The sequence below is a fragment of the Temnothorax nylanderi genome, unplaced genomic scaffold (genome assembly GCF_030848795.1).
Source record: "Temnothorax nylanderi isolate EJ_2023f unplaced genomic scaffold, tnyl_v1.0 TNYL_tig0102_pilon, whole genome shotgun sequence".
NCBI lineage: Eukaryota > Metazoa > Arthropoda > Insecta > Hymenoptera > Formicidae > Temnothorax > Temnothorax nylanderi.
The window spans coordinates 281,697-308,212 of NW_027249164.1; the positions used below are offsets into that span (position 1 = coordinate 281,697).

Genomic DNA, 26,516 nt, shown 5'->3' on the forward strand with positions numbered 1-26,516 from the left:
GCAATTGAGTTCTAAATTTAACTTGGTGGCAGAGGTGGATTCGCCATTTCTGCGATTTCACGGGAGTGCCCGATCCGATTCAATCCGAACTCCGCTTCTCAGAAATCTCGTGGACCATCAAACTACTTATTCCCCATTCCGGCGTGGCCCGGCCCGGCGCGGCTCGCTCGCCGTCAGACAATGGTTTGGCGGGTACGATCGATCTTATTATTCGCCGTTAGGCGGACGATTATTATTCGCCCAAGTATCGAGCGGTGACTCGTGTATTTTCGCGTCGTTCTTTTAAGCGAGCGCATACGTTAAAGTCCAAGCCCAAATTACTTGCGGGGAAAACTTTCGCGGACCTCGTGAACGCGCGGACCGCGGGAGCAAACAATGTTTAAAGGATTGGTGCAACTTTTGAAGTTTCTGAAACTTTATGTTCTCCCACTGAACTCGAGAGTACTCGCGATATTCAAACGAAAAAGTTTACATAATTTATTTAAATATATGAGACTGAAGAATTTCCGCCGGTCGTAAAATGACTTAATTGTGCGTTAGCAGATAGTGTAAGGTACTTCATGGGGCAGAAAATGAAAACGGAATATATTTAGACAAAGGCGAGGGCACCTGCGAGCATATCTTAATGTCTGCGGGCATAATAGTTGTACACACAGATACGTAGGTTTTGCTACGAACTTAAGTTTCGCGTTGATTCTTTATGCGTGGAGCTGCTCGCAAATTACGGCGCTGAACTTCCACCGTAACTTTTCGTCTTTTCGAAGACGAACTCGCCGTACCTACGGCGTGAAGTTCATATTTTCTCTGACGGTGTATAAGTACGCACGTACGCGCGTATTCACGTATATATATATATATACCCCGTCGCGCACATGCAACGGATACAATGATAGCGAGCTGTATAGCGAGCGGGAAGCGATGCAAGAGTCACGTTTCTCTTTTCCTGCTCCTTTCCGATAATAGGAATTGCATTCACGTTACGCAGTCATGGAGGAAGCTGCATAAGGATGGGCGCTGGGTATCCCCGGCGCTTCCCGAAACAGGCCACGTCAACGAAATCGCCGCAAAACATCCACGCCACGTACGACGACGGAGCGTTTCTGCTCTGCGACTGACACATTTTTGCCGGGTGTATCTCGCCGCGAAATTCGCGGCGGCCGCGCCCGTTAGCAACATTACGACGACACAACATCGTGCATTATTTCCGCGGGGAAGGCGCTTGTCGGTGCCCATGCCGCGGACTAGATCGATCGGGACAACGCACGATGAACATCGCGACTATCTCTCAGGGTGAAACTTGAGATTCTCTTCTTTTATCTAATTTTAATCTAGCCGTTGCGCTTACTCGGAAGAGGGAGGGGGAGAGAAAGAGAGAGAGAGAGAGAATTTCTCTCTCGCGAAAACCGGATATGATGCCACGGCCGGATATCGACGCGCACACATACGTAGGCACACCGACGGCTCGGTACACACGTAGCCGCATCAAGGAAGAGGCACCTGAGAGCCGCAAAAGAGACTCTTGCACTTCTCATCGGCGAAATGCTGCACAATAAAGCGCGATATTAACGCCGCGAGCTTCCCGCTATTGCGCCGCAACTAGGATGCAATCCGCTCTCCCTTTCCCGCGCACCGCATAGCTTCCGCTTTTTTGGTCCGGCGGCGACGCGCGCGTTGTCTTTATTGCGAGCACGTTCCACAAAATCCACGGCGCTTGTGGCGTGTTAAAGGTCCGATCGAGTATGCCATCGTTACACCGTAATGAAATTATCCTCCTTATTGCGAGGTTATTAACCGTTTGTAACTCATGTTATCAAAAATAAAAAATATGACAACTATTTTAAATTGGTTTACAACAGATAAATTCATGATTTAGAATGTTGATGGAAACTTTGCCGGTTTGTAACAGTATTGTTACCAGGAGTTACAAAGGGTTAAATAAATACAACTAACGGATCCCAAACTCTATATGCGAAGTTACACACGCTTCCGAAGTTCCCTCGTAATTGTAATCTCTCATAATTTTGCATTTTGTATTTTATTTATGATTAACTTTCAAAAGCTACTAGGTCCATATATAGTCCATATCTTCAAAAATTGATGTTTTTGGACGATTTAATATTAATTATTGGCAGTTTTTCTAAATCTATTATATTTTTCAGTTTTTCTACTCCTATTTCATATATAATTTTTTTTTTAATTTGGTCGATTAGATCTAAAGTTATACACGATCAAAAAGGTTTATATATGGATAGTGCAGCTTCAAGTAGTTGAGATTTGAAATGTAGCTTTTAAGGGTTAATCCATTCGGACATCACAGTTAATTCGAGTTCTAAATCAAAACGATTCTTTCTCAAAGAGAACAAGGACTCATCCGTACTCCTATTAAAACAAAATTAATGACCTTGACTCCGACTCGAATTAGTACATTTATCGGAATGTCATTTCACTGCTCCGCTCCGGTCGACTATTTCGGGAGTTTGAAAACTTTTATATTTCAATTCTGCGCTTCCTCCCCGTTCGCATACAAAATTCATCCGTTTCCGACGTATACCGAATATAATATCGATCATCGCTTTCCACGTGGCAGGCGAACGTGACTGCGAAGCCAGCGTTTACGACAGGTAAAATGCGCTTTCGGTTCGGAACGCGCTCCCGATGTCCTTCCGCGCATTATAGCACATCGGTTACGGTTCTACTCCATTTCCACGTCGCGCTTTTCCCCCCGTCCCCCCCCCTCCCCGTCTTTTCTACTCCGTCGCGCTTTTCCCTTATTTGCGCTCGCGCGTGCACCGAAAATCCCACCTCTCGCCCTTTCTCTCACATAAATTTCCTCGGTGTAAGGTCGACCTTATTTGTCAGCGGAACGGTCTCGTGACACTCGACCTACCTACACGGCTTATCTCGTTGTTTGACGGCGCGTTTGCTTATCCTCTCGTTCGAGCGGGCCGGATAGGGACGCGTTTCAAATAGACAATAAATATCTTCGGATAAGTCCGCATCGATAAGGGCAGGCACGGATATTTAGCGTGCCTCGCGGACCGTTCCGCACTCGCGCCAAGTATCGCGCTCTCTATCTTATTGTCGATTTCCGCGCGCCGGACATCCGCTTTGTGCAGTTGGTGCACGCTCGTGCATCGTATATATTTCGGAAACCTGCATAAGTAAGGTTGCATAAAGATTTTCCGCGTGAAACTTGCCGACGCGCGCAGAACTGAACGATCGATCGCGGGAGCCGGGTGGATGAATCTTTTCTAGAAATATTGTAGGCAAAGAAAAAAACCTACGAGACGATTTCTCATCGAACGCTGATTTGTCCTATTGAAGAAGCGAACAATCATCGCTCCCTTTTCGCGGCTCGTATCTACATTTGATTGCTCGCCGGCTTTTTCGATGCGCGCGATCGATCGGCCACCGTTCGGCGAAGGCTAAATTAGCGAGTGATCCACTTCGAGGATAAACATCCTTTGATTCCGAGGAACCTAATCGCTTGTACTGCACCGGAGAAACTGCGTAATCAACATTTATATCGCTCCACGTATGAATAATCTCGAGTTCGATGCATACGATGAAAAATGCAACACATTCAAATGCCGGCGCATGCAAATTCACGAATTACGCTCGTATGTAAAACATGTTTGTATCGCAGCGGGCCGAGAGCGAGCGATAGATTCTTCCCGTGATTATTTCGTACCGCAGGACACGTTTTTCCATGTATTTCGCACGCGAACGGCTGACTCCTCGTCGTGTTGCCGTATATATCTCGCGGACGCACGCGCGGCCGGCGGGATATTAATTTCGATATCGAAATCAGATAATGCAGCCGCGGCGCAAAGTGCGCCGCGAGTTTCGACGGAGTTTCGATTCGCCGCGATCCATGGAAATGAGGTTCGGCCCAGTAATACCGATGCGCACCCGGAGAGTATATAACTTCCCTTCCCTTTCTGCAATGTTATAACGCGGTAAGCGGCGACAGCCCGTCGACGCGGTCCCGCACTCGGGAGCTAGGTATTTTCACGAAGCCGCAAGTCGTCGGCGACAAAATCGATATCAATTTTTTTTTGTTACGACTCGAGGCGATTTTCAGATTGTGTGACGCGGAAAAGCGGTCTTGATTTCCCTCGAAAGCGGTTTAATATCCGACGCGAAACTTTTCTCAGGGTCCATTAAAGTATAGTAGCTTTAAACAATTTTAAATCCGCGACAGCGCAAAACCGCCTTGCGGCGCGCATTGTCTCTAGAAATTGTTAACCCACAATAATGACTGAGCGGTATTTTAGATTTCAGATAAATGTGTATATAGGATAGCAGACACGTCATCCAGCCGACTCATTTGTTCTCGACAGCTTTTGAATGACGAGTGTCATCGACATCCTGCTTTCAATCGTTCTTGGTCATTCTCGTCGATATTCCTTCGTATCATCAAGTAACCCGATATCTTGGGTTATTGATGCTGCCGAAATTATCTGCCGCAATAATAACCGATACGTACTATCGACCCCGCTCGCTTCGGTTGCTTTTCAATCGAGCGATGCGAAAGACGATTATCATGGAAGTTTCAACGTTAAAGGCTGACAATCAGCGCGGTATTGTCGAACCGAACATCAGCGAGCCGTAACTGCAGCTACAGCGAACATCATTCACTTGGTAACGTCGCTTGGGCGAGAAATCAAGGATCGGCGGCGCCGAAGGACTTTTCACAGCTGCTCGGTGTAATCTCGCGAGGCGTGTGGAGTCACTCGCGTGACGCGGATGAAGAAAAACAGACGTAGAGCTGCCACAAAGTTGGACAGGGCGGCAATTTAGCCGGGGCGTTCGTGATGACACGCAACTCGACGGACTTCATCCTCCGGCGGTCTTCACGCAAGAAATCGATAGACGGAGAATTCCTAATAAAAGCGTATACGAAATAATCGTGCGGTCGCGACCCGTTCGCCAGTCCTTTTTCCACAACGGCTATTTTTCTTGGCAACAAGTGTCCCATTTCTCTTACGTCGTAAGAAAAATCTTAGAATATCTCCGCGTCGCGCGCCTCAAATGATGATCGATTATTCATCGCAAATCGGGCATCAAAACGCTCGCTAATTGTCAACAATTTCACTTTCGGCGTCTCAGCAATCTTTTCTCGGCACGTGTGTCTCCGACACAAACACGTAGATTAATCTGGGAGATTCTTAATTTATTTCGTCTGTTTGATTCTTGTGTAGCGCGGCTTTTATCGAATTTCAATGCGCTTCAATATACTCGCAATACCGTATCGATGCTTTATCGAGGAGCAACTTGAAGCGCTATTTCTTCGGCGCGAGAAAATACATCGTCGCCGTCGAGCAGGATACTCTAATTACGTGCTCGTTCCTTGTTTTCAGTCCGTAGTCGCGAGAACGTTTATTTGTGTCGAGACTCGCGAGGCTAAAATCTGTAGTATTATCAACGGTACCCTCGTCACATCGTAAAGAAGACAGGTGTGTAGTAAACGAGTTTTGAAATCACCGGAAGTTCGTGCTATCTTTCTCTACTATCTTTCACGACGGTAGTGTTATTTTCTATCATATTCGCGGTAAATGTCATCACGACGGACGTAAAGAAGATTTTTTATCTACATTTTTATTAATATCGCGAGCGTACCTAAATTAACTCTCCCTTAATGTCATATTCGTGCTAATTAAACGAACTAAAATGGATTTATTGAGTTTTTAATGAATTATTTAATGAATTATTGAGCATATTGGCAGAAAGATTGGTTTATTCGGAAATGGGTCAACTAGGAATACTTTTTAGCTATCACATTTCGACAAATCAGTTGACAGTACGAAAGTCATTCTGTCTGTCATTTATTCAGAAGTGAATGCAGACGTGGCTTAGTTCGTTTTCTGGATTACATTATAAGCGTTTCATGTTCATTCTATGCCCGGTACAAATCTATATTTGTATACCGTGATTGAATGAGAAGGGACTAAATATACTGCTGAAGTTGAGAAGAGTTTCGCTTTAGGCGAGATTGCGGCGCCATATTATATAGACACTTCTGCTAGCGTTATTAATGTTACAGCGTGTCATACTGTAACGAGTCTTCTGTCGCTTGATCGAAAATCGATTAAGCTCGAGGATCTAAATTTAACATTTCGCTATTTCATATCCATCGAATTCGCTACCGCACTTTCCTACCGCAGCGTTAGTTGCGTGACCGATCATTTTAAATTATGTCATAATTTCTCGGTGAAACGCGATGTCTCGTTTATTTTCCGAAAATTTGTCTACGTGGAAAGATTGCTTTTCTCTTCTCGGAACGGTGCAGAGTAAACATCTTCATAAAGATCATTACCGCACGCCGTCGATATCGATTGTATAATTGGAGCTTAAAAATTGAAACATTTTAGTGATTGCTAGAATTGTTTACTTTATCTACAGCGTATTTAATAATTGATTGCAATGATTGATATATCAATATCTCAAATAATCGTTTAATTATCATTAATTTTATTAAACGTAATTATGTACGGTTTTGCATTCGTGGGGATTTAAATGAAGAAGACAATTATTGAATGTTTAATAAAGAAACACCGAACGAGAGAGAAGGAGAAAGGAAAACGGAGTGAGAAAACAAAACGGAACGTTCTACTTCACTCGCTCGATATATATCGACTGCAGCGAGATATTTTGATATATTCTTCAATATTTAATTTTTCACTGTCACACCAATTCTTCCTTGACACGTTAATTCTTCGCTTAGAGATCAGTGTGTCGTGTTTTATCTGCTTGCCGAAAATTAATTATGAAGAATTTAGAAAGAAGGACGAGCGCGAATTGCACGTTGTATGTCATTATGGATAATGGAAGCAGACATTGTCGGAATACGAAGAACGCATAATGCATATTTAAGTATGAGACGCGGATGCGGCGGTCTTGCTTGACATCCCCGTCCGCAAAATCATTCCGAGACTATTACATTCCATCAAGTACGTGCCTAACAATAAGTTGAGCGCGGGGCCCGACCTCGCATCGCGCTTCCTCGGCTTATCGCTAATAAATGAATAACAAAGCCTCGCGGTATCTCACAGTCGCGGAATAAAAACGCCTACGATAATAATGTTGAATATAGAATTAGTCCACGACTGCGTTTCGCATCCGCAATTGTCGCCCAGAAGCATATCGGCTTTTACACATTTAGCCAGGCTCTCCGTTTATACCGCGGCTATAAAATCTACGCTGAACATGCATATCGTATGTGGCAATATAAACGCTGAATCAATGCCTACCTTGGAATAAGATAGTTCGAAGTCCAATGCGGCCATGGTATGTCGAAACGTTATCGAATATCATGCAAACGATGCGAGAATATGACGCGAGAAAATTTCGTTCCGTTTAAGAAAGTTGCGCTACCTCCTAAAGGTTAAAGAAGATATCGAACTCTGTAAAATGAGGTGTCACCATTAATTGATTGCTGCCTAATATAGAACGCTAATAAATGAATAACAAAGCCTCGCGGTATCTCACAGTCGCGGAATAAAAACGCCTACGATAATAATGTTGAATATAGAATTAGTCCACGACTGCGTTTCGCATCCGCAATTGTCGCGCAGAAGCATACCGGCTTTTACACATTTAGCCAAGCTCTCCGTTTATACCGCGACTATAAAATCTACACTGAACATGCATATCGTATGTGGCAATATAAACGCTGAATCAGTGCCTACCTTGGAATAAGATAGCTCGAAGTCCAATGCGACCATGGTATGTCGAAACGTTATCGAATATCACATGCAAACGATGCGAGAATATGACGCGAGAAAATTTCGCTCCGTTTAAGAAAGTTGCGCTACCTCCTAAAGGTTAAAGAAGATATCGAACTCTGTAAAATGAGATGTCACCATTAATTGATTGCTGCCTAATATAGAAGGCACACTTAAAACTATATAGGTATGTAGGAAAAATGAGAGAACGATATTTGATTAAGAATCTATATATATATGTTAGTTGTAGAAATCAATATGACATTTCAGATATTTGCGCGAAATTGTTTGTTCCCAATCCATTGTATCGGGATTCAACTTTAAATGAAATCAACGGGGATTTAATCGAGATACGTAATCATCGGCATTGTTAATGCCGCAAATGAAATCGCTTCCGTGGACGTGAGCCGTCGATAATTATCGTAATTAAAATCATACGTGCGAAATGATACGAATCTGATATGATTAGTTCGTTAATGTAATCGCGACGAATTTTTATTTATGCAATAATGTCCGCGTAAAATGATTTTTGAGACCAATTTCTCGAATCCCGGCGCATTTGTAATTCGTAAATAGCGATTACGTTTTTCTCGAATTAGGTAACATTAATGTCCCTAAACCGGGAAACTTAATAGCGTTCTATTTATTGGATGTAATTACGAGCGAAATAATTCACAATTATTATTGTAAATAAATTATACGACATCATTAATCGAGCGTTAATCGAGATGTCCTCCGAAATCAGATTGTTCCCGAAAGATAAGTTGGAAGAAGGGACATATCTGGATTAATCTCGCAGATCATCGCGAGACTTTAAAACACTCTCCACCGCCTGGCTATCCACCGTGTCTTATCAGAAACGAAAATGTGCTCCTTATCGCTTTTTGCACTCCGTCCTCCCCTGCCCTATTAAGTAACTTCCGTAAATGCTTACGGTAATTCAAGCAGAATGCACCACGCTGGTCGAGTTTCTATAAATAGGCCTTGCTTGATAAAATCAAGATAAAACGGGAGTCCGCCAAATTTGACGTCATCGTTTAAGATTCGTGACAAGTATCAAGAGCGTGATTTCAATTACGAGAAGACAATTAGATAGACAAATATTAATACCTTTTTAATGTGAGAGTTGTATGTTAGCGATAATGATGCGGATACTGGAAACGGAGTAAGGAGATTAAATTACTCTTTATGGAAAGTCTGGATTTAACTTGAGAATAAACCGTTGATCTTCGTGACTAGGGGCAAGATGATGCTGGAGGTTGTCACACGAATGATAAATAGCGCGAAACTGCGGTTGTCGTATGATAAACGGTAATGAAAATCTCATCCGCACATTTCCGTTCCTAACGGCACGTTTTCGTATTGTTCACGTCATTCAGACCGGAGGCGAAATTGACAAGGGGGGGAAAAAAAGAAGGAACGTTAGAAACGTAAGGAATCTCACGTTTACGTAACTCGCAGAAGATTCGCGTGATTTACAGTCTTATCGTAAGTGGACGATAATTCAGGTGTAACTGCCGGCCATCACGGAATTAAGCGGCGCTTCCACTCGACGCTGCTATCGAGCCTGATATCGAGCGAAGGGCGTCGAAAACGTGGATTTTTCGCGCGAGTCTTCCCGGGAGTCTTTTATCCTAAGTATGTTTTCACGCCGGCGCGGCGCGGCATCGAGATATATCGGCCCCACGACGTTTGCCGCGGAAAAGGATGGACTCCCGTCGTAGAAAAGGCCATTGAACGTTAGTCCTAGTCTACTGGATTCGACGACGATCAACTATGCCGCACAATAGACAATAGATCGTGGCGGCACAACAATGCCCTTCCGCGGAATGTGTATATCGCGCGAGTCTCGCTACCGCGCGCAGATCCGCGCGCGTGTACAACCGATCGGAGCCGTGTTCCGCTTCCGTTTCGAGATTCGGCGCAATATTTCGATACGAACAGCTCCGCGGGCGCGATTCCGGAAGTATCGCACCCGTGTACCACTCTCGGCGCGAAGGAACACGATGCGAGAGCTAGAGGGAGGGAAGGAGGGAGGGAAGAAGAGAGAGATATATATATATATATATATATATGTATATAGAAATCGCGCGACTCCGGGATATTCCACGCGTTAATCCTCCTACCGGCACGAAAATGACAATGAGCCGCGACGGACAATAGCCCCGGAGAAGAAAACAATGCCGGAAGAGGGATAGGATATATCGAGCGCGGGAGTCGGCCGACCCTCCTGTGTCTCTTTGTGCGGACAATCATTCGACGTACAATACTCCGTTAATACGTTTCGAATGGAGTCGATGGGGTCTTTGTACTCGCGCGATAACGCAAATGCGCACGCCGACCTCTCTCTCTCTCGGCTATATTTAATTAATCGTATGGATATCGTCGAACCCGATGGATTGGCTTCGCTTAGCTCCGTCCCGCCTTTGCCCGGCTTCTCCGTGAATAAGAATCTTTGTTCTTTACGTAACACGTAAACCGCGTAACTCTGTATTCCGTCACGTCGCGCATTCCGCGCCGACCGAACCGAAGTGTTCCATCTCGCACGGGAAACATCGAAGATCCTTTTGGAGAATCTTCCGTTCAAAGAAAGCACTGTACGGGCAATCGCGGCATGGTACGGCACGGTACGGCAAGGCAAGGCAAGGCAAGGCAAATCTCTTCGCGCTATTGCGCTCTAGCAGATTCCAAGTGGTTTCTAGCACATGGAAAAGTTTCATATATGCCGCGAAGTGTCCGATGTGCTTGCGAATCCTCGAACTTTTATATCCGCGAAATATAAAACGACAGGGCATCTTGGCTCCGCGGAAGGTCAGTCTCGATCATTGTCGAGGGTGTCAAGGAATTCGTTGGTTTTCCAGCCCGCTCGCTGCGCCGTGGTGATGCTGAATAACGTCGAATAACGGATTCAGATCAGAAGGGATCCGGTGAGAAATGCACGTCGAGGAACCGAAAGGGATTCCGTCGTAAAATTCCACGCGGCTGACTCTCTGTGGCGCGGTGTCATACATAAACGGAAATTTTCGCTTTCGCCATTTCCTACGTGATCTCGTAGGTTTAAGTATTTATTGCCATCTCCCCGGCGGTGCGGGAGAGATCGAACATCCTCCGTCGCGCGATACTTTACCCCCCGGGTTAGCCGCGGTGGCATCGTTGTGGCCCGTATTCGGGAAATGTGTAGGTGCTATACGAGGCATCACGCCTATCGGATGCATATATATATATATATATATGTGTATGTATATGCGTGTGTGTGCATGTCGTTGATTATTCTATACACCGAGGTGTCCTATACTCAACCGAGCGGCGGGATGCGCAGCGCGACCGTTGATAACGATACTGCACACGCGACGACGACGGCGACGACGACGGTACTCTACTATTTTTTTACGACATACGAGAACACCAGATGGAGAGGATGACGTGGAAAAAGAAGAGCGCAGGTGAGAGGGAGCGATGAGAGGTGGTTGTGGCCCGACACGACGGGTCACGCGAAGCTAAAATTTCATCCGACGACACAAAAGCGTTCCAGCCGTGATCTCCTTCGTCTTTCTTTCTCGCTCCCCCGTGTCTTTGTGTACGTCCACAGGCGGTGTTTTCGGGAATGCGGCATTCCACGACGGTCGGACACGTATTACGAGGCCGCCTCTTGGACGTATTTTTTACAGTGAAATCGCTGTGGATCATATATTTTTAAATGACACAAATCTCTTCCGTGTCCTGGATTCTTCATTGCCTTTCTTTAACATAATATAGGGTTTCATTAATTTATGTATGTGTATATGTATGTGTAAGTATAAGTACTTACGAAGAAACGAGATAAACCGCTATTGTGTTTAATCGAACCCGATGGTGAGGTCAACGACGTCTTGGCTATTTGCGGCGTCTCGAAATTAATACATGAGACTAGTGGGAATAAGCAATGTTTGCGATGCCATATACCTACGATTATGCTCTATGCCTGCAATGGACCTATTCAATACAAGCGCGTTGTATATAGCTATGTACTCACAATCATCCTTTATTAGCTTATCATGCCACGTCAATGAGAATTTGATTTTCCCGAGAATAATAAATTATTCGATCAATTTCAAAAATTTGCCGAGGTCGAGAGTTTCTTGAAATCAGTCGAATAATTTAGCTCTCTTCTCTTAGCAATTCACCAACGGCACGCTCGATGTGTTCGGTAACGGGTCAATCTTTTTCGTTTTTACAACGATCAATTTTCCCGCGCGTTCGGTAATCCGTCAGCGTGGTCTCGATGTCGATCATCTCCACCGTGAAATGTCAATCAAATCGCTATGACGCTTTCACGTCCACGAGTCGCGCGTATGATCGCACGTATCACCGCGTGCCTCGCGGTTTATCGAGGCTACAAAAGTGGCGGCTCTAAATCTGCGTTTTATGAAGGTGAACTGCCCGTGCGCGTTAATTCCACGACCGCACTAGTAACACACATTCTCGGCTCGTAAATGAGGCGGAGTCGACAACGCACGCGGATTGTAATAAATTATAAGCCTGGCAGTAATGCCGCTCGTCGCGGTCGTTACGACGCGTAAGCGCGCGCGGCCCGTGATTTCGCGGCTTTGCGCCGCGAATTGCCGACGCGTGTTTCAAACATTAGCCCCTTTTATCAGCAACGAAGTCCCGTGTTTTATACAAGCGCGAGCCAACCGCGGGGCTCGTTTGTCATCTGACGAAGAAGCCGACGAGATTTATCATCGCCTTTTGTGTCTAATCCACCACATCTGATTTTTTTTTAATAATTTCATCTTGTTTTGCGAAACATGGAATTTATCAGATAATCTGATAAAAAATCAAGGAAAACGATTACGTATCTAAAATCTTTTCGATTTTCTTTTCGATGAAGTGAAAAAAGGAGGTTTGTAAAACTGTATTTTAGTTTTTCTAATCGCTGAAATGTCGTTCGATCGATAGAATAGAATCCTTCCAGAGTATCTCCTTCTGGATCTCGACACTCATTGCTTATATATAGGATCACAATGAAGAAATTCTAAATCTAATAAGTTTAAGCGGGCGATATTGTTTCGTTGGCATTCCGAGTGCATCCTCGGGTAAAGAAGTCCCTCATCGGTTCACGCGCGGACGCACACACATACCTTTTTACGGCTAGTAAGACGTGTCGGTTGTCACGAAGTAAACGACGAGCGGATTTGGGGCTGCGCCTTCGAGCACCGCGCTAGCTCGTAAACTCTTAACGACCCGGCAGTTTTAGGGCGATGCCTCGCGCATCGCCCGTTCTGCGATGCGTACGTTTCGCGCTATTACTGCCACCGCACATTCGCGCCGACGAAACGCAGGTAAAGGTTCGCGCACGGCGAACTTATTCGCGACTATTAACACGGCGCGAATACCCGGTTTGAAGTATCTACGGCGGTTTACGACGATAATTCCCGCTCTAGTTAGCAAGCGATAATGAGCTCCAGGAATGTTTCAATATGTTTTGCTTACTCTTTTAAAGACGGATTTTAGATTTATCTTTAGATCGACCTGAGAAACTATCGAAAAATGTGATTTATGTCATTGACATCGCGATATCCCCGAAAGTGCTCGACCTGTTTATAAAGTAAAACGATATCCGAAAACTGAGAGGCGTATGATTCCGCTTAAAGCAAATCGAAGTGAATGGAATAAATTTTGGTCGCGCGAAGTTTCGTTTCCAAGATAAATGATTTCGATATAACTACGTACGGGTCTGTTTGATTGAAACTTGAATAATATATCATACCAAATATTTCATAGTTCTCTTATTTTAGAAAAATATATTTTTAATAAAAGTTTTACAGAGGGGAAATATGATACGATAAATTTTTAATGACACACGTTTCCTATTGATAATATACAAATGCTTTTCCGAAATATCACATGTTTTCCATGCATTAGTAAAATTATCGTATTGATCTATGCGCAAAGGTATTATGTTACAATATAAGTATTTTTTTTTGAAAATTGAAAAATCAATGGAAATAATACAACCTATTGCACATTCAGATACATCGTCTTTAAAAATCAGATACTGAGAAGCTATGATGTCTCGAATAAATGTTTGATCCGTATCAGTACCATGAATCTCATAGCTCTTCAAGAGCTTACGCAGCATCGAAAACTGATATTGATTCGTCTTATCCGATTCGTCGATAGTAGCTCGCGAATTAGGCGTCGTATTATCGGAGGTTTCGCCCGGTATTTTGTAGAGTAGCTCGGAGAATGTAGACGCGTAACCGCGCAGGAGGAAAAAGTAAGTCTTGAAAGGATGATGGAGCGCTAAGGATTGATTAAGTGGCTAAGGATTGACCTCGATATGCCGCGCAAAGGGGATATCAAGCCTGCGCCAGGCCGACGTACACGGATGGCGTGTAAGCGCGAGCGAGAACGCGAGAGGTGACTCGGGCCTTACGAGGCCGCGAGGCAAAGTAGTCGGCAAGTTGGTTTAATTGAGTTAGGTGCGGCGACAGTAATCCATAACATGCGCACACAGGGGAGCCGGGCGAGCGAGCGAGCGAACAAACGAATGAATGTGGGCGAGAGAGCGTTGGTGAGACGAGACGAGACGGTCACCGGCGCGGCGCCGGGTTACAGAGGGTTGGGAGAAGGAAAGGCGGAGAATTCTCGCCGCGATTTCTCTCCCTCTCGCGCGCGAACGCGCAACATCACCGCGTCTCTCCCTCGCGCGTGTAAAATGTATGCGCGAGGCCTGGTTTAGCTTCGATTATCGATACGGAATGCACTTACGGCGCATAATGCACCCACGAGGCAACACGTTCGCCCGCAGTCAGGCGTATCCGGGTGTCCGCCCGTCCTTACGCGATATTTTACCTCGCGCGTACGCCTTTTACCCCTTTCGCGCCACTATATGACATCCGCCATAATCATCCGTCGAACGCGCAGCGATATTCTAAAATTGAAGTGCGATGGTGTATCAAGATCGGCGTAACGCATTCGTTTCCGCATCGAGATTTCCGTGAAAAGAATTGCACATAATATATTAATATTTTTTTATATATTAATAAATGTTAACATTAATGCATTTATATATTAATATTTTTTTCTGTAATTAACGTTTATATATTTTTTTAATTAGATATATTTTTCTTATTTTTAATAATGTTATATATTAATAGTGTTATATTTGTACAACAGAAGGATCGGCGATTCACTTTCAACTTTCCGAAATTTCGCTGAGCCTTTTTCACGAAATCTCTCTGTTCGATATATAACATAATTAATCTACTTCAATTATCACGCGATCGGCGCAGGTAACCGCTGAAATTCGCCAGGCAAGCTTGGCTAGCATTATTTTTTTTTTACCGTAAATCGACTTAAAGCCATTTTTCCACGCCAGTCCGTGCATCGCGTTGTGTAAATCGAGGAGGGTGCGTGCGCGGAGTTTCGTAAGCGTGTCACCACGTTGTTACTTATTGCCAGTCACGTTAGGTACGCCGGTACGTGCGCGCGATGACCTGGTTATCGATAATCCTCACATTAGATAAACCCGCGTGGTACGGTAGGTGGTAGGCGAGCGCCGCGCCCATCCGCGCGGCAATCTTTCAACAAATTAACTCCTCGCTCTTCGTGACGAGCGGCGACAGCGCGCGCCGGGGATATCGCGCCGAACACACAGCCGCGGTTATGCGAGAGCCTTCTTTCTCGGCTCTCTTCCGAGGGGGGGGGGGAATATATATGGATTTAGGCACCCTCGAGAGGATACGCAAGCTCTTCAAATTGGGTCGCGCGCACAGAATGCGACACGTCAAACACACTCACGCGGTTCACGCTCTCGCGGAAATGCGTGGCGCGAACCGTAATCCGGTATTTGCATAAGCGTTAAACTAAACTAAAACGTATAAACACGCTTTGCCTTCCAGGTTTGTCGTCGCGTGCCGCGAGACCCGGCTTTACCTCACGGCCGTACCTACCCCACGCGGGACTATTAGCCGTCTTTCGCTCGAAAACCGCTGCGTGACGTCTCGCGAAGATTCGCACGCGGCCGGCTAATTTATTTCTCGGTGCATCGTGCACGTCAATGCATCTTCCTCCCTTTCCCCCATATTTTTTAACGCTTTAATTAAAGCCGGCCGAACCGGGCGTATCCATCTCGCGACGCGCAGGCGTTGGCCGCGCGCGTTTTAGAAATTACTCAACGCGGAAGAGCAATCGCCGACCGAGAGTCTAATTAGCGAGCTCATTCCCGCGGCTCTATCGCTTCCCTGTCCCGCGTTTCCTCCCTCGCCGCTCACGGTGCCGGCGTGCATCTCTATAACTTTGACAATAATCCGGCCGTAATACTCTCCCAGAAATCGGGGACAGCGACGTGTTTCTCGATATCTCCTTGGATCTGGTCGCTTTCAACCGTTGTGTAATCTTCGTCGCTCGTAATTGATCCGATAATTACGCGGTTCTACACGGCAAACAATTAGGTAGTCCTCCAGATCGATCGCACGGGAATTTCGTGCGGTTTTCCGTGCGCGACGGAAGCTCTCGCTATTTTTTTTTTTACGCGGTGCAATCGCGGCGGAGCAATTTTTAATATTTTTATAAAATTCGCCGGGAGCGCGTCCGCAACAAACGGCGCGCGATTACACCGGGGAAAAAAGTGGGAATATAATTGGCTTCGTTTCTGGTAATGAGCGTTTGATGCTATCGGGATAAATTTCGTGTTTCGCTTTCCGTGTCACCGGCGCGCGGCGCGGCGTAGCGCGGGGTCGCGATTGTCCGGAGATATACGTATCGGTCGCTTCAGGAAATATCGCGCGACGCGACGCGACGCCCGGGCGAGAGATATGAAAAATGCGAAACGGCTCCCGAGCCGACGCGAATCCTTTTACAGTTGACGCTTTTCCGAAGACGTCGCTGATAACGCTACGCCGACGATAATACCGGAAATGTCATCTCCCGGGGTCGATCCCGTTGCCGGCGTCGCCGTCGCCGTCGCCGCGCCGCCGCCGCCGCCGCGACCGGCCAATCCACGCTCGCGAGAAAGTTCGCATTTTCATAAATTTTTTTCTTTTTCCCCCTGTCAGCGAGTTCTCGATGGCGCACTACGGCGGAATTGTAGAACGCGTTCGTACAATGAGCGTGAAAAAAAAGCGATAAATTCGGGAAATGTTTTAACCCAATTAGATAAGTTAATGGCACATTTTATCGCGGGGGCGCTCCAGCGGAGGATAAACGCGCACGCCACGCGCGGATACGTGAAAATTATAAAGATTATCCGTGCGTATATTACGTTTAGGCGACTTCTCGCCGTAACGCGATTTGGGTATTAGCGGAATAACCGGCGCGCGGCAGGCTGCTTAAGCGGCACAAACACACAACGTGCCGTCGCGCGCCGACCGGCTCCAGCGTGCACTTAGTGAAATGAGGATTAATAATTTCCGCGGTCGTCCACACGGCGCGGCGCGGGCGGGGGAATACCGGTCGTTCGTGCGTTGGTTGTCCTCGCGAAAAAATTTACCAACGGGAAACGCCGCGGCTGGGCGCGATAAGCGCCGATTGAATCGGTGCCAACTACACTTTTACCGGTTTAAAAACTCATCATTGTTTAACTATTCGCGCTGTCCGACCTGGTCCGTTATCTCACTTGCGGAAGGCGAGATTCGAAGCGAAATGTGAATTATTACGACGAATTGCCGCGTTGTGATTTCTGTTAATACGTCGAGCAAATACATCTTGGAGGCATTTGTTAAGCGTCTATTCTATAAGCGAATTAGTTATACCGAGTTTCCCACCGGCGTTTCTATCAAATTTCGCGGATTCGCGAACGCTAAATAAACTAGACGATATTCCCATAATTTCCAGCGGGGCGCGAGGCACGATCGATCATCTGTCGTCGAGGAGCAATTATCAAAGTGCGGGCGATCAACTTCACATTTACTCGATGTTCAGGGCATAACAAAGACACGGGACGTAAAAAAAGGAGGAGAAAATAAAAACTAAAAGGCAGAAAGACTCCCGGGGTTTGACGAGATTGGACAGTATATACCATGCAGGTACGAATCGAGGGTTTTTCGCTGCGGATTAGAGAGCGTTGCGCGTTGCCACCTCCGGAAAAAAAGCGGGCGGGAGGAACGGTGCGGTCGAATTCAATAAATCTCGCTCGTCGATAGTTTCGATAAATGGTTTTGATACGGAACACGGCGGGCTCCATCCGTAATCCGCTAGAACGTACCTGGGTTTTCGGCTTGTGACATAAAATGTCGTTGGGTCTCTTCGGGCACAAAATAGAATATAGGACGGCACGACTGACATGAATTCCTCCTAACGACGCGAGTACGTGAGATCTCTCTCTCCCTCTCTCTCTCTCTCTCTCTCTCTCTCATTCTATCTTCGCGAAAAATCTTTTCTCGCGAACGGATAGATCGCGCGTCACTTCTCTTCTGCTATCTTAGCGTTGAATCAGGCTTGATGGGAGTATTTATTAATCTTGCGTGTTACCGTTCATTTGGTGAGATATGTACATACCTTTTTGGGGGAGTACAATTGCACAATAATGTGAGGAGAGATATTTACAATTCACAATATTAGCACATCAAATATTCGCGGCATGTACGGCAAATATGCAGAAGTTGCGGAATATGCGATTTCCCTATTTCGGAATATATTCCAAACTAACTGCGAATAAAAAAAAGTAAAGTTGATATACAGTCAGTCGCGATGGAAGGCTGACACTCCTAGTCGCCGTTGCATTGTTGACAAACGTAATGAAAAATGGCAATCTTTGCCGAGCATGCTGCTGCAATATCTCTTTGGCATTTGAGCGCGTTAAACGTTAGAGTGTACGGCCTCATAAAAAAAGGTGAATGTAGGTACTGGCTGGCGTTTCACGTGTGCATATCGTTCCATTTATCTGCGCCTATTTCCGGCGTTACGAGTTGTTTCCATCGCAAATAGTCGTTGGATTAATCCTCTCGATGGGGCAATAATCGCGATATGCAACGTATCGCATTGGCATTTTTCGTAATTTCGCTCTGCGGCGTGGTCGAAACCACTGATTAACCCGCGCGGTCCTCATCGAGAAGCGCGATATAAAATGTAACGTAAAACACAACCGGGGTTGGGGGGGGGGGGGTAACCGGGAAACTTGATAGAGAAATTTCCCGCTAATATGCGGGGCTCCGCGGGCGAATGCAATATATCGGGCGAAGTACTTAATGGATCTCTGGCGCGAAAGAACTGGGCTAAGAGATGCTTTCTTCCCTCGAAGAATCTAAAGGGAACGGGGCGCGAAGCACACAGCGATACGATGGCGCTTAACACCGGCGGCTAACGCGGAAATACAAATAGCCTCCGCATGCTATACAGATGTTGCCCTCAACTGGGGCGGAACAAGATAATGGACGAAGTGTTAATTTGGATGTTTGAGAGGACGGATCGGTACGCGGTTACGAGTGGAGTGTGTGCTCGATTGAGTACGAGCGATAATAAATTTGAGTGACGTCGACGATTGTTCGGAATGATTTTGACACAGAGACAGAATGGGAGAGGGGAGGATGATTTCCAATTCAATTATCGGGGAGGTTTCCTCAATCGACGAGTTATATGTGCATAATTGTACCTGTTATATACGTTGTATTTTAAACAGGTTGAGCGACAATCGTTTATCGGTTTTTCCGAAGAAACATAATTAAGCTTGTCGCTATGAATAATCATTAACGTCAGATCGATTAGATTGTTAAACGCCACTTTCACCAATCAACCTTTGCGAAACGATAAAAAAAGAATAGGAGGATCGAGGCCAAAAAGCAACCTATACTAGAGCAACAATGAAAAAATCCGCGCAAACGATTTATGGCCCAAGATGTCCGGCTGGCTTCCACTCATTCTGTCGTGTGTTATTTATTTTGTCGTTTCACCATATTCCGCAGTGACGGGTTCCGGGCGTGAACGTTTGCGAGCCCGGCTGAATTTTATGCAATTCCGGTGATATCGCTTTTACGGCGGCACAAATTTACTTAAAATTCGGGACAGAGCCCGCATTAAGTGCGGGTAAACCGCATTGTGGCTGAGCCACGCAAGCTGCAGGAATGACAGCGCTTCGTCGCCGTCACGTATTGCGGTCGCAAAGCATTAACAAAAGAGTGACAGGGAACGTTTTCGGTACTCAAAAATACCGAGTGTTCAATAAAATGAGCGCATTTTGTACCGTTCTCTCTTCACTCTCGTGCGCGCGCGCGCGTCTCTTTTTACTGAAGCGGATTATTGTATCGTTATATTATATTAATAACAATCTCTTTTAGAATTACGTATAGGTACTTTTTTTTCGCGACCAAACGACAGTTGCTAACAACAAGTCTTTGTGAATAATTTTGCATACCTACTTGGAAGCTGTATTTTCTTCTACACGCCTTTCGCTCCGTCTTTGTGCATTAACTTAAAGAGACTCTAATGCCGCATTAGCAATGCCTACTTTGCGTAACTTATGAATAGTTCTGAGATAGCGTTCCAAGTTGTATTCCTCGCTCTTCGGTGTTGCTGGAGTAGACATTGTTGTGAATGATGCATAAAGATTCTTGCAGCCTCCGAGGGTTTCGCCCCGAGATATGTAATTTCTAATTCAATTAGCATTCGGTACTTGGGAATTTAATTAAGATTGTTCCATCGCAAGTTACAAATTTTCCCTAATATTTCGCTCCCGTTATATCGTTTTACACGTATATACGCGGGAGTTGTCGTGATTGTGATAGTTAAATCTCGCAAAAAAATGCGTATCGAGGGAGCGCTTGATATTTTAAAATTACGTATAAAATGTAAAACGAGCACCGGGGAAAAAAAATTTCCGTGTACAGCCAAAATAGATGCGATAGGACGAGTAAATGCGAGCTGAAATAATTATTAAGCGGATTATGCCATTTAACGAGGAAGAGAGAGAGAGAAAGAGCAACGCTCATCTTAGATATTATAAATTCAACGTTTGACTCATATTTCCATATATTATTAAATATATTTTCATTAGAGCGTGTATTTTCGTCGATTCTGTTCAAGTATTCAATGCACTATATTCGATGAGATCTACATAGAGGTGATAATGTATGCTCACGTACCACAATTATCTCGGTATCATCAAGTATGCATTAGACTTATTAATGTAACAACGTCGCGATATGTTGTACTAATGTTATACGATAAGAAAAACTCGTTCTGTTTCGTGGTCTTGCTTCCGTTGAAATGATGTCACGCGTAACGCATTATCCTTAAATTCGAACGAGGCTCTTGGGCGATTATCCGCGCCTTATCGGGCGCAATATCCTAAATGGGCGATATCGTCATCCCCCGTTTCTTCTTTATGTTACAGCGTCTGCAACGAGATTGAGGCACTCAAGACACCTGGACGTGAGATCGCAGTTCCTGGGCGAGGGTGTATTATCGGTGAGTGCTTCTCGATTCGTTCTTGATTCGATTTCTCGTCTTCCCCCCCCCCTCCTTCCACCGCCGCCGCCACCATTTACACTCCTTTCCTTCTGTCTCAGACACCGGAGCCCGGTTCCTTTTACCACCCGAGATTCCGGGGATGATCCAACCAGATCCCCGTATAAACCACCTTTCCAGCAAGTTGGATAATGGATTTGTCCCTTCCTTCAACGCCTATCTGCCGAACAGTTTAAATATTTACCGTGCGCAGTCTATGTGACATCGACGAGCGGGGCCTGAATTCATTGCCACTCGTTGGATATGTATGGAGCGTGCGAGAAGTCGCGATCGAGGCAGCGAGTTTAAAATATTTTCTATTTTAACATCTTAATATATATTTTTATAGAGTTTTAGATTTGGAACTAAATGAAATAAACCGAATAAATAACGTTTACTTCGCCAGTCAATAATTAGCTTATTAACAGTAAAGACTTTAATCGACCCTACTGGCTATTATTATAATCGTCATGACAATACGACCATTGATTTTAGTCAGATTAATCGTCAAGACGTTTTGATCCTTCTAAATTGATGTAATTTTGATGCTTATATATTGCATAAGCATTCTATATTTTATTTAATTTATTGCGAAAAATATTACCTCAGCCAAGGTTCGAATCTGGAATCTCTCTCATTCCGTGAAGGGTGTCGTACCAATTCGATCACTGAGGCGTGTGGTAATAACATGTAACTAAACAATAATAGAATTAAATTAATTAAATTATTTAAATATATGAATTGATGTAATATAAGCATGATTATATATAAGCATCAAAATTACATCAATTTAGAAGGACCAAAATCCATGGTCAAAACGTGTTGACAATTAATCTGACCAAATTCAAATGGTCATAATGTCATAACAATTATAATAATAGCCAGTATAGTCGATTAAAGTCTTTACTGCTAATTAGGCTAAATGAAATAAATATTGGCTCTTGATTGACGTTTTTAGAAGAATTGAAACTCTAAAAAAAATATTGAAGCTAATACAATATCGATAAGCACGGATTTTCATACGATATAATATTTAAAAGGTATACGTAATTATTCATGATACTCGCACAGAAATATCGATATCACCATTGTCCTCTATTTAGATCCTTTTTAACCAAATGTTGTTCATATTAGCTGAACGAGACCATGGATCTCTTTATGTTCAGCATAAAACAAACCTCAATAACCAGTGATCTCCAACAATCGTGTCGTGGTATTTACGCGGACAATATTTAGTTTTTGGAGTCCATCAAATGCAAATATTATACCATGTATTGTCGCCAAAGTCGAGATTTACTCAGCAAACTTTTCTCTGACAGAAAGACGTGTATTGACCAAGCAGCTCGCGCCAGATTCGGGCTTTCCCTTTGTTGTTTTACATGAAACGTCTTGAAATCGGACACTCGTAATGTGACGGTTTATGATGCAAGATTCTTGTATTTTGCCAATCAATATCATGGTTTTCAAACGTTTGCCGGTATTGACGTGATCTTTATTTAGATTCAAAACTTGATTATTACGTAATTCGGTTGGCCTTCAAGCTAATCGTATTTCCTTTCGCGTTATAAAAAAAAACGCTAATAATCCGAAGGAAGTTTCCTTTATTAAGCATCTTTCTTTAAAAGTTCCGAAAATACCAACGGGATTAGATTGAGCTAAATTCTTAGTAAACGCATTTTGCTCCGCGCGCGTGTCGTATTTTGACACAATTTCGTCGGGAGTTATCCGTGCAAAATCAGTGATTTCCAGCGGCGCGCGGCGTTTAGACGGCGTTCAAAACACGAGCCATAACAGCGAAACGGCCTTACATCTCCGGTCTGACATCGTGGCGCGATGTTGCTCTTCGTGTGATCGTCATGCATAAATAATTCGCCGCAGAGATCACTCGTGATAGTCGTGATTCGATGAATAGGTTGCGCCATACGTTCATAGTGCGAGACATTTTGGTGAGAAGTGCTTGGTTAGCGGCCCTCGAGATTTGCTTACGAATCGCTCGTAAATCGTTGACGTTATCGCCGCCGAAGTTCGCTTGGCGAAGCGTAGGATATTTAGGAACGCGAACTTGCGGACGAAGAACCATAGGGGGCCATTCCATGCGCATGATTCGTTAGACAGGATTTCGACAAATGGTACGATCTGACGAGAATTGCCGTTTCGCCAGACCCGTAATTGGACGCTGAACTTGTTTGGGATCTAATCTCGTGAATACCAGACAGACGTGGCAGAGAAGTTTCCTATAATTCAAATGTGACCTGTAGATTCCACGTGGCACACAGAGGGGGCTACTTAAACTTGCAGCGTTTTAGTAATTAAATATCTATTCGTAATCGACTCTAACTGAAAGAATAAAGCGATGGATCTGTGATTTTTTAATTAATTATATAAATATTATTTCTACTTTGTTAAATACTTTCAACGCTGCGGAATAAAATTTTAATTATTTTTATGCATCTGAAATTCTGATATTTACATTTAAAATGAAATTGCCTGCCTCCTTGCTTTATTTACGGGGGCTCAATTGATCATGATCTTTCAATTTTCAACGTAAGATATCTCGCTAACTTTAATTAAATTTCTCTTGAAGAAATTTAAGTACTTAAAGAATAATAAGGGTTCGCGCTACCGCGGTGTAGTAACCTTTTTCATGATGTATGGCATATAATGAAATATAATTTTCTTGTAGACACTACGTTAATAGAGCGAGTAGAGGTTTGATATTCAGCCCCTTTATGAAATCCCATTGCTTTTACCTTACCCTTTAAGCTCACATTGCGAATCAGAGATGATGGTCGCGCGCGGTGAAGCTGTTTTGCATATTAAACGTCGCGCAAAAAGATCGCGAGCAACTTCGCAACGCATGAAAGCTTTCTCGCTTTCAATATTAAATTAACAGTCGAGTATATCTCGAGCGACCATGCATGTTGTGTGCATCGTTAGCTTGAAATTTGTGCCGCAAAGTGCCTTGAGGGAGGAAGCCATTCATCCAGATATACATACACGCGTAAAGATGTCAGTTTCTTCGCTCATTTTACGACACCGTCGTGAACTCACTCAAATATCATATTCACGCTGACGTTAAACGGAAACGCTGCTGTAACTAACGCAATCGCGTATGCGTCTCATTACACCGGCACAGCAGTATTAACGACGGCGGGGAGTTCTCGTCGTGACCTGCACTCTCGTTTCCGTTCGAGGACTTTTCTTCTCGCTATTACAGGCATGTCTGCGACGGTGGAAATAATTATAAAGTGTCTGCTACCTAGAAGAACCTGGGAAACCTGGGATACTCTGAGAATCTTTCCCTTTGCCTTGAAAAAAATCAGAGAACTTCTCGGAGAATTTTATCGGGACACTCGGAGAACGTTCGGTCGAAATTGTCTCTTCAAGAAATTGTCTCTTTTATTTTCAGCTGTTTTGCGAGCACAAAAATGTCATATTTTTAGTACCGAAGTGCTATATAAATCTCGTTTAAAAAGATTTTACTGCAATATTTAGATGTTGACATCTTTTTACGTTAACGAAAGAGACTCTATTTTCTTTTATTTCTTGTGGATAAAAAAAATGAAAATTTTATGCAACGTGAAATATATCTATTTAAAGTTCTATATTTATTTTGAGCTTGCGCCTAAAGACGCTCCGATTTTGCCTCTGAATTCGAACGAAAACGCTTAGAAAATCAGGGAATCCTCACGGATGATTTTTTTTTCAAGATTTCAGTAGATACCAGAGTTACGGATTTTAATTGACGGAATTTTCTTTCGGACAAGTCGGCAGGAATCAGCCGCGGATGTAACGTAACGGGGTTAATATGCTAAAACGCGGCTAACTTGTTTATCGTTAATGAGGCTGGAAAGTACGAGAGCGAGTGCTGGGCGTTATATCGGGGGTAACGCATGACGTCGGCAAAGTGCTGCGCGAAATTCTGAGCGGTCTGAGGGGGTTTGCTGGGGATGCCGAGGCATGCACCACCGTGCGAGCAAACACGGCGCGAGCACACGCGGATTATATTTCTTACCAAATGTTGTTTATCCAGGAATATCGTTATCCCCCGTGGGACAGAAAATAGTAATGAATATTAATGTCGCGACCATTTAATTACATTGAAGATAACGGTCTAACGTGAGCGCGCGCGCGCCCAGGGAATGCGCGGAGGATACTTAGTGTTATTACGAGCGTCAACCTCCCGTGTTTTGGCAGGGGATTTAAGAGGCGCGAGAATCGGTGAGAAATTCGACGCCGGACATATCTATCATCCGCGAAATTAGTTTCTCCGCAACAACGTTCGGTAAATTTTTTACACGTCGTCGCCGGTCGTTACTCGCGATTCGATGCATACCGTCTCTTCTTCTCTATTCCCCCTCTAGTTTAAAAGTTAAACGCCACGTCGGTCGATGGTGCACGACGATGGTTACCGTACGTTAAACATTAGCGGATCGATTCTAATCGCGATGAAATGGTAACGCAACGTACGAGGGCGGTTGCGACCAATAATTTATGAGACTATTGACTCTTACCGAGACGCAACAGACCGCCGCGTAACTTCGTGCAAAGCCGCGGGACTTGCGCCAACCTTGCCACATGCTCTAGATCGTCGACATGAACGACGATTATTACGAAGCGCCTTAGTACGATGCTCCGTTTTTTCCCACATTCCCCCGTTCCCTCCCTCTTTCACTTTGTGCTTCTATCCTCTGTCCCCCCCCCCGTCTCGGGGGGGGCTGTGTGTTGGATCTTTTATGAGGAAACGCGACATAATAGACCGCCGGAGTACGCGCGCCGTGATTAATGGCGCTTGGTTTATGAGGAGCGCTTTGATTTATCGAGCGCCTTGTTCTCCAAAGTCTTTCCCCGTCCCGCACCCCCGTCCCCCCCGCGCAATGCCAAGTTTACCGATTAATCCCCCGGACATCTTTCGAGTGGGGCGCCTGCCTCGCGCCCAAGTAACACCCGCGCTAATAGCCGTCCGTTTCTCTTGCGCTTTCAGCTCGATGAAAATCACAACCACAAGCCGGTGTTCTCCAATTGCTCGAATTACGCGCCGGTGGTGAAGGAGGAGGAACCGCCTGGCACGGTGGTGATCCAGGTGCGCGCCGAGGATAGGGATCCGCCGGAGGAAGGAGGTATTGTATGGCAGCGCGACATCATCGCATATATGTCACACGTGTCACGCATAAAACGTTTGTAGTAAATTATGCGCGTGGTAAAAAAACAAAAAAGTTGTACACGCGAACGCATTTTTATGATCTTCAAAGTTTCGCGACCTCAAATTAAAACGGAAAAAAAAGTTTATGATGCACGATCCGTGTTTGAGCTTGTTTTTAATCATGTACCGTGTCCCCGGTATGTTTTTCATCATTCATTTAT

General features: G+C 44.7%; 1 protein-coding gene across 2 annotated transcripts in view; it reads left to right on the plus strand.

The window, feature by feature from the left end:
- The window catches only part of Shg (E-cadherin shotgun), a 124,089-nt gene that overhangs the window by 85,614 nt on the left and 11,959 nt on the right, over positions 1-26,516 (plus strand). For both annotated transcript variants that reach the window (XM_071711915.1, XM_071711916.1), the window contains exons 2-3: positions 21,040-21,113; positions 26,137-26,272. In XM_071711915.1, coding sequence (XP_071568016.1) covers positions 21,040-21,113; positions 26,137-26,272 — 210 coding nt within the window. The remainder of the gene's footprint in view (positions 1-21,039; positions 21,114-26,136; positions 26,273-26,516) is intronic.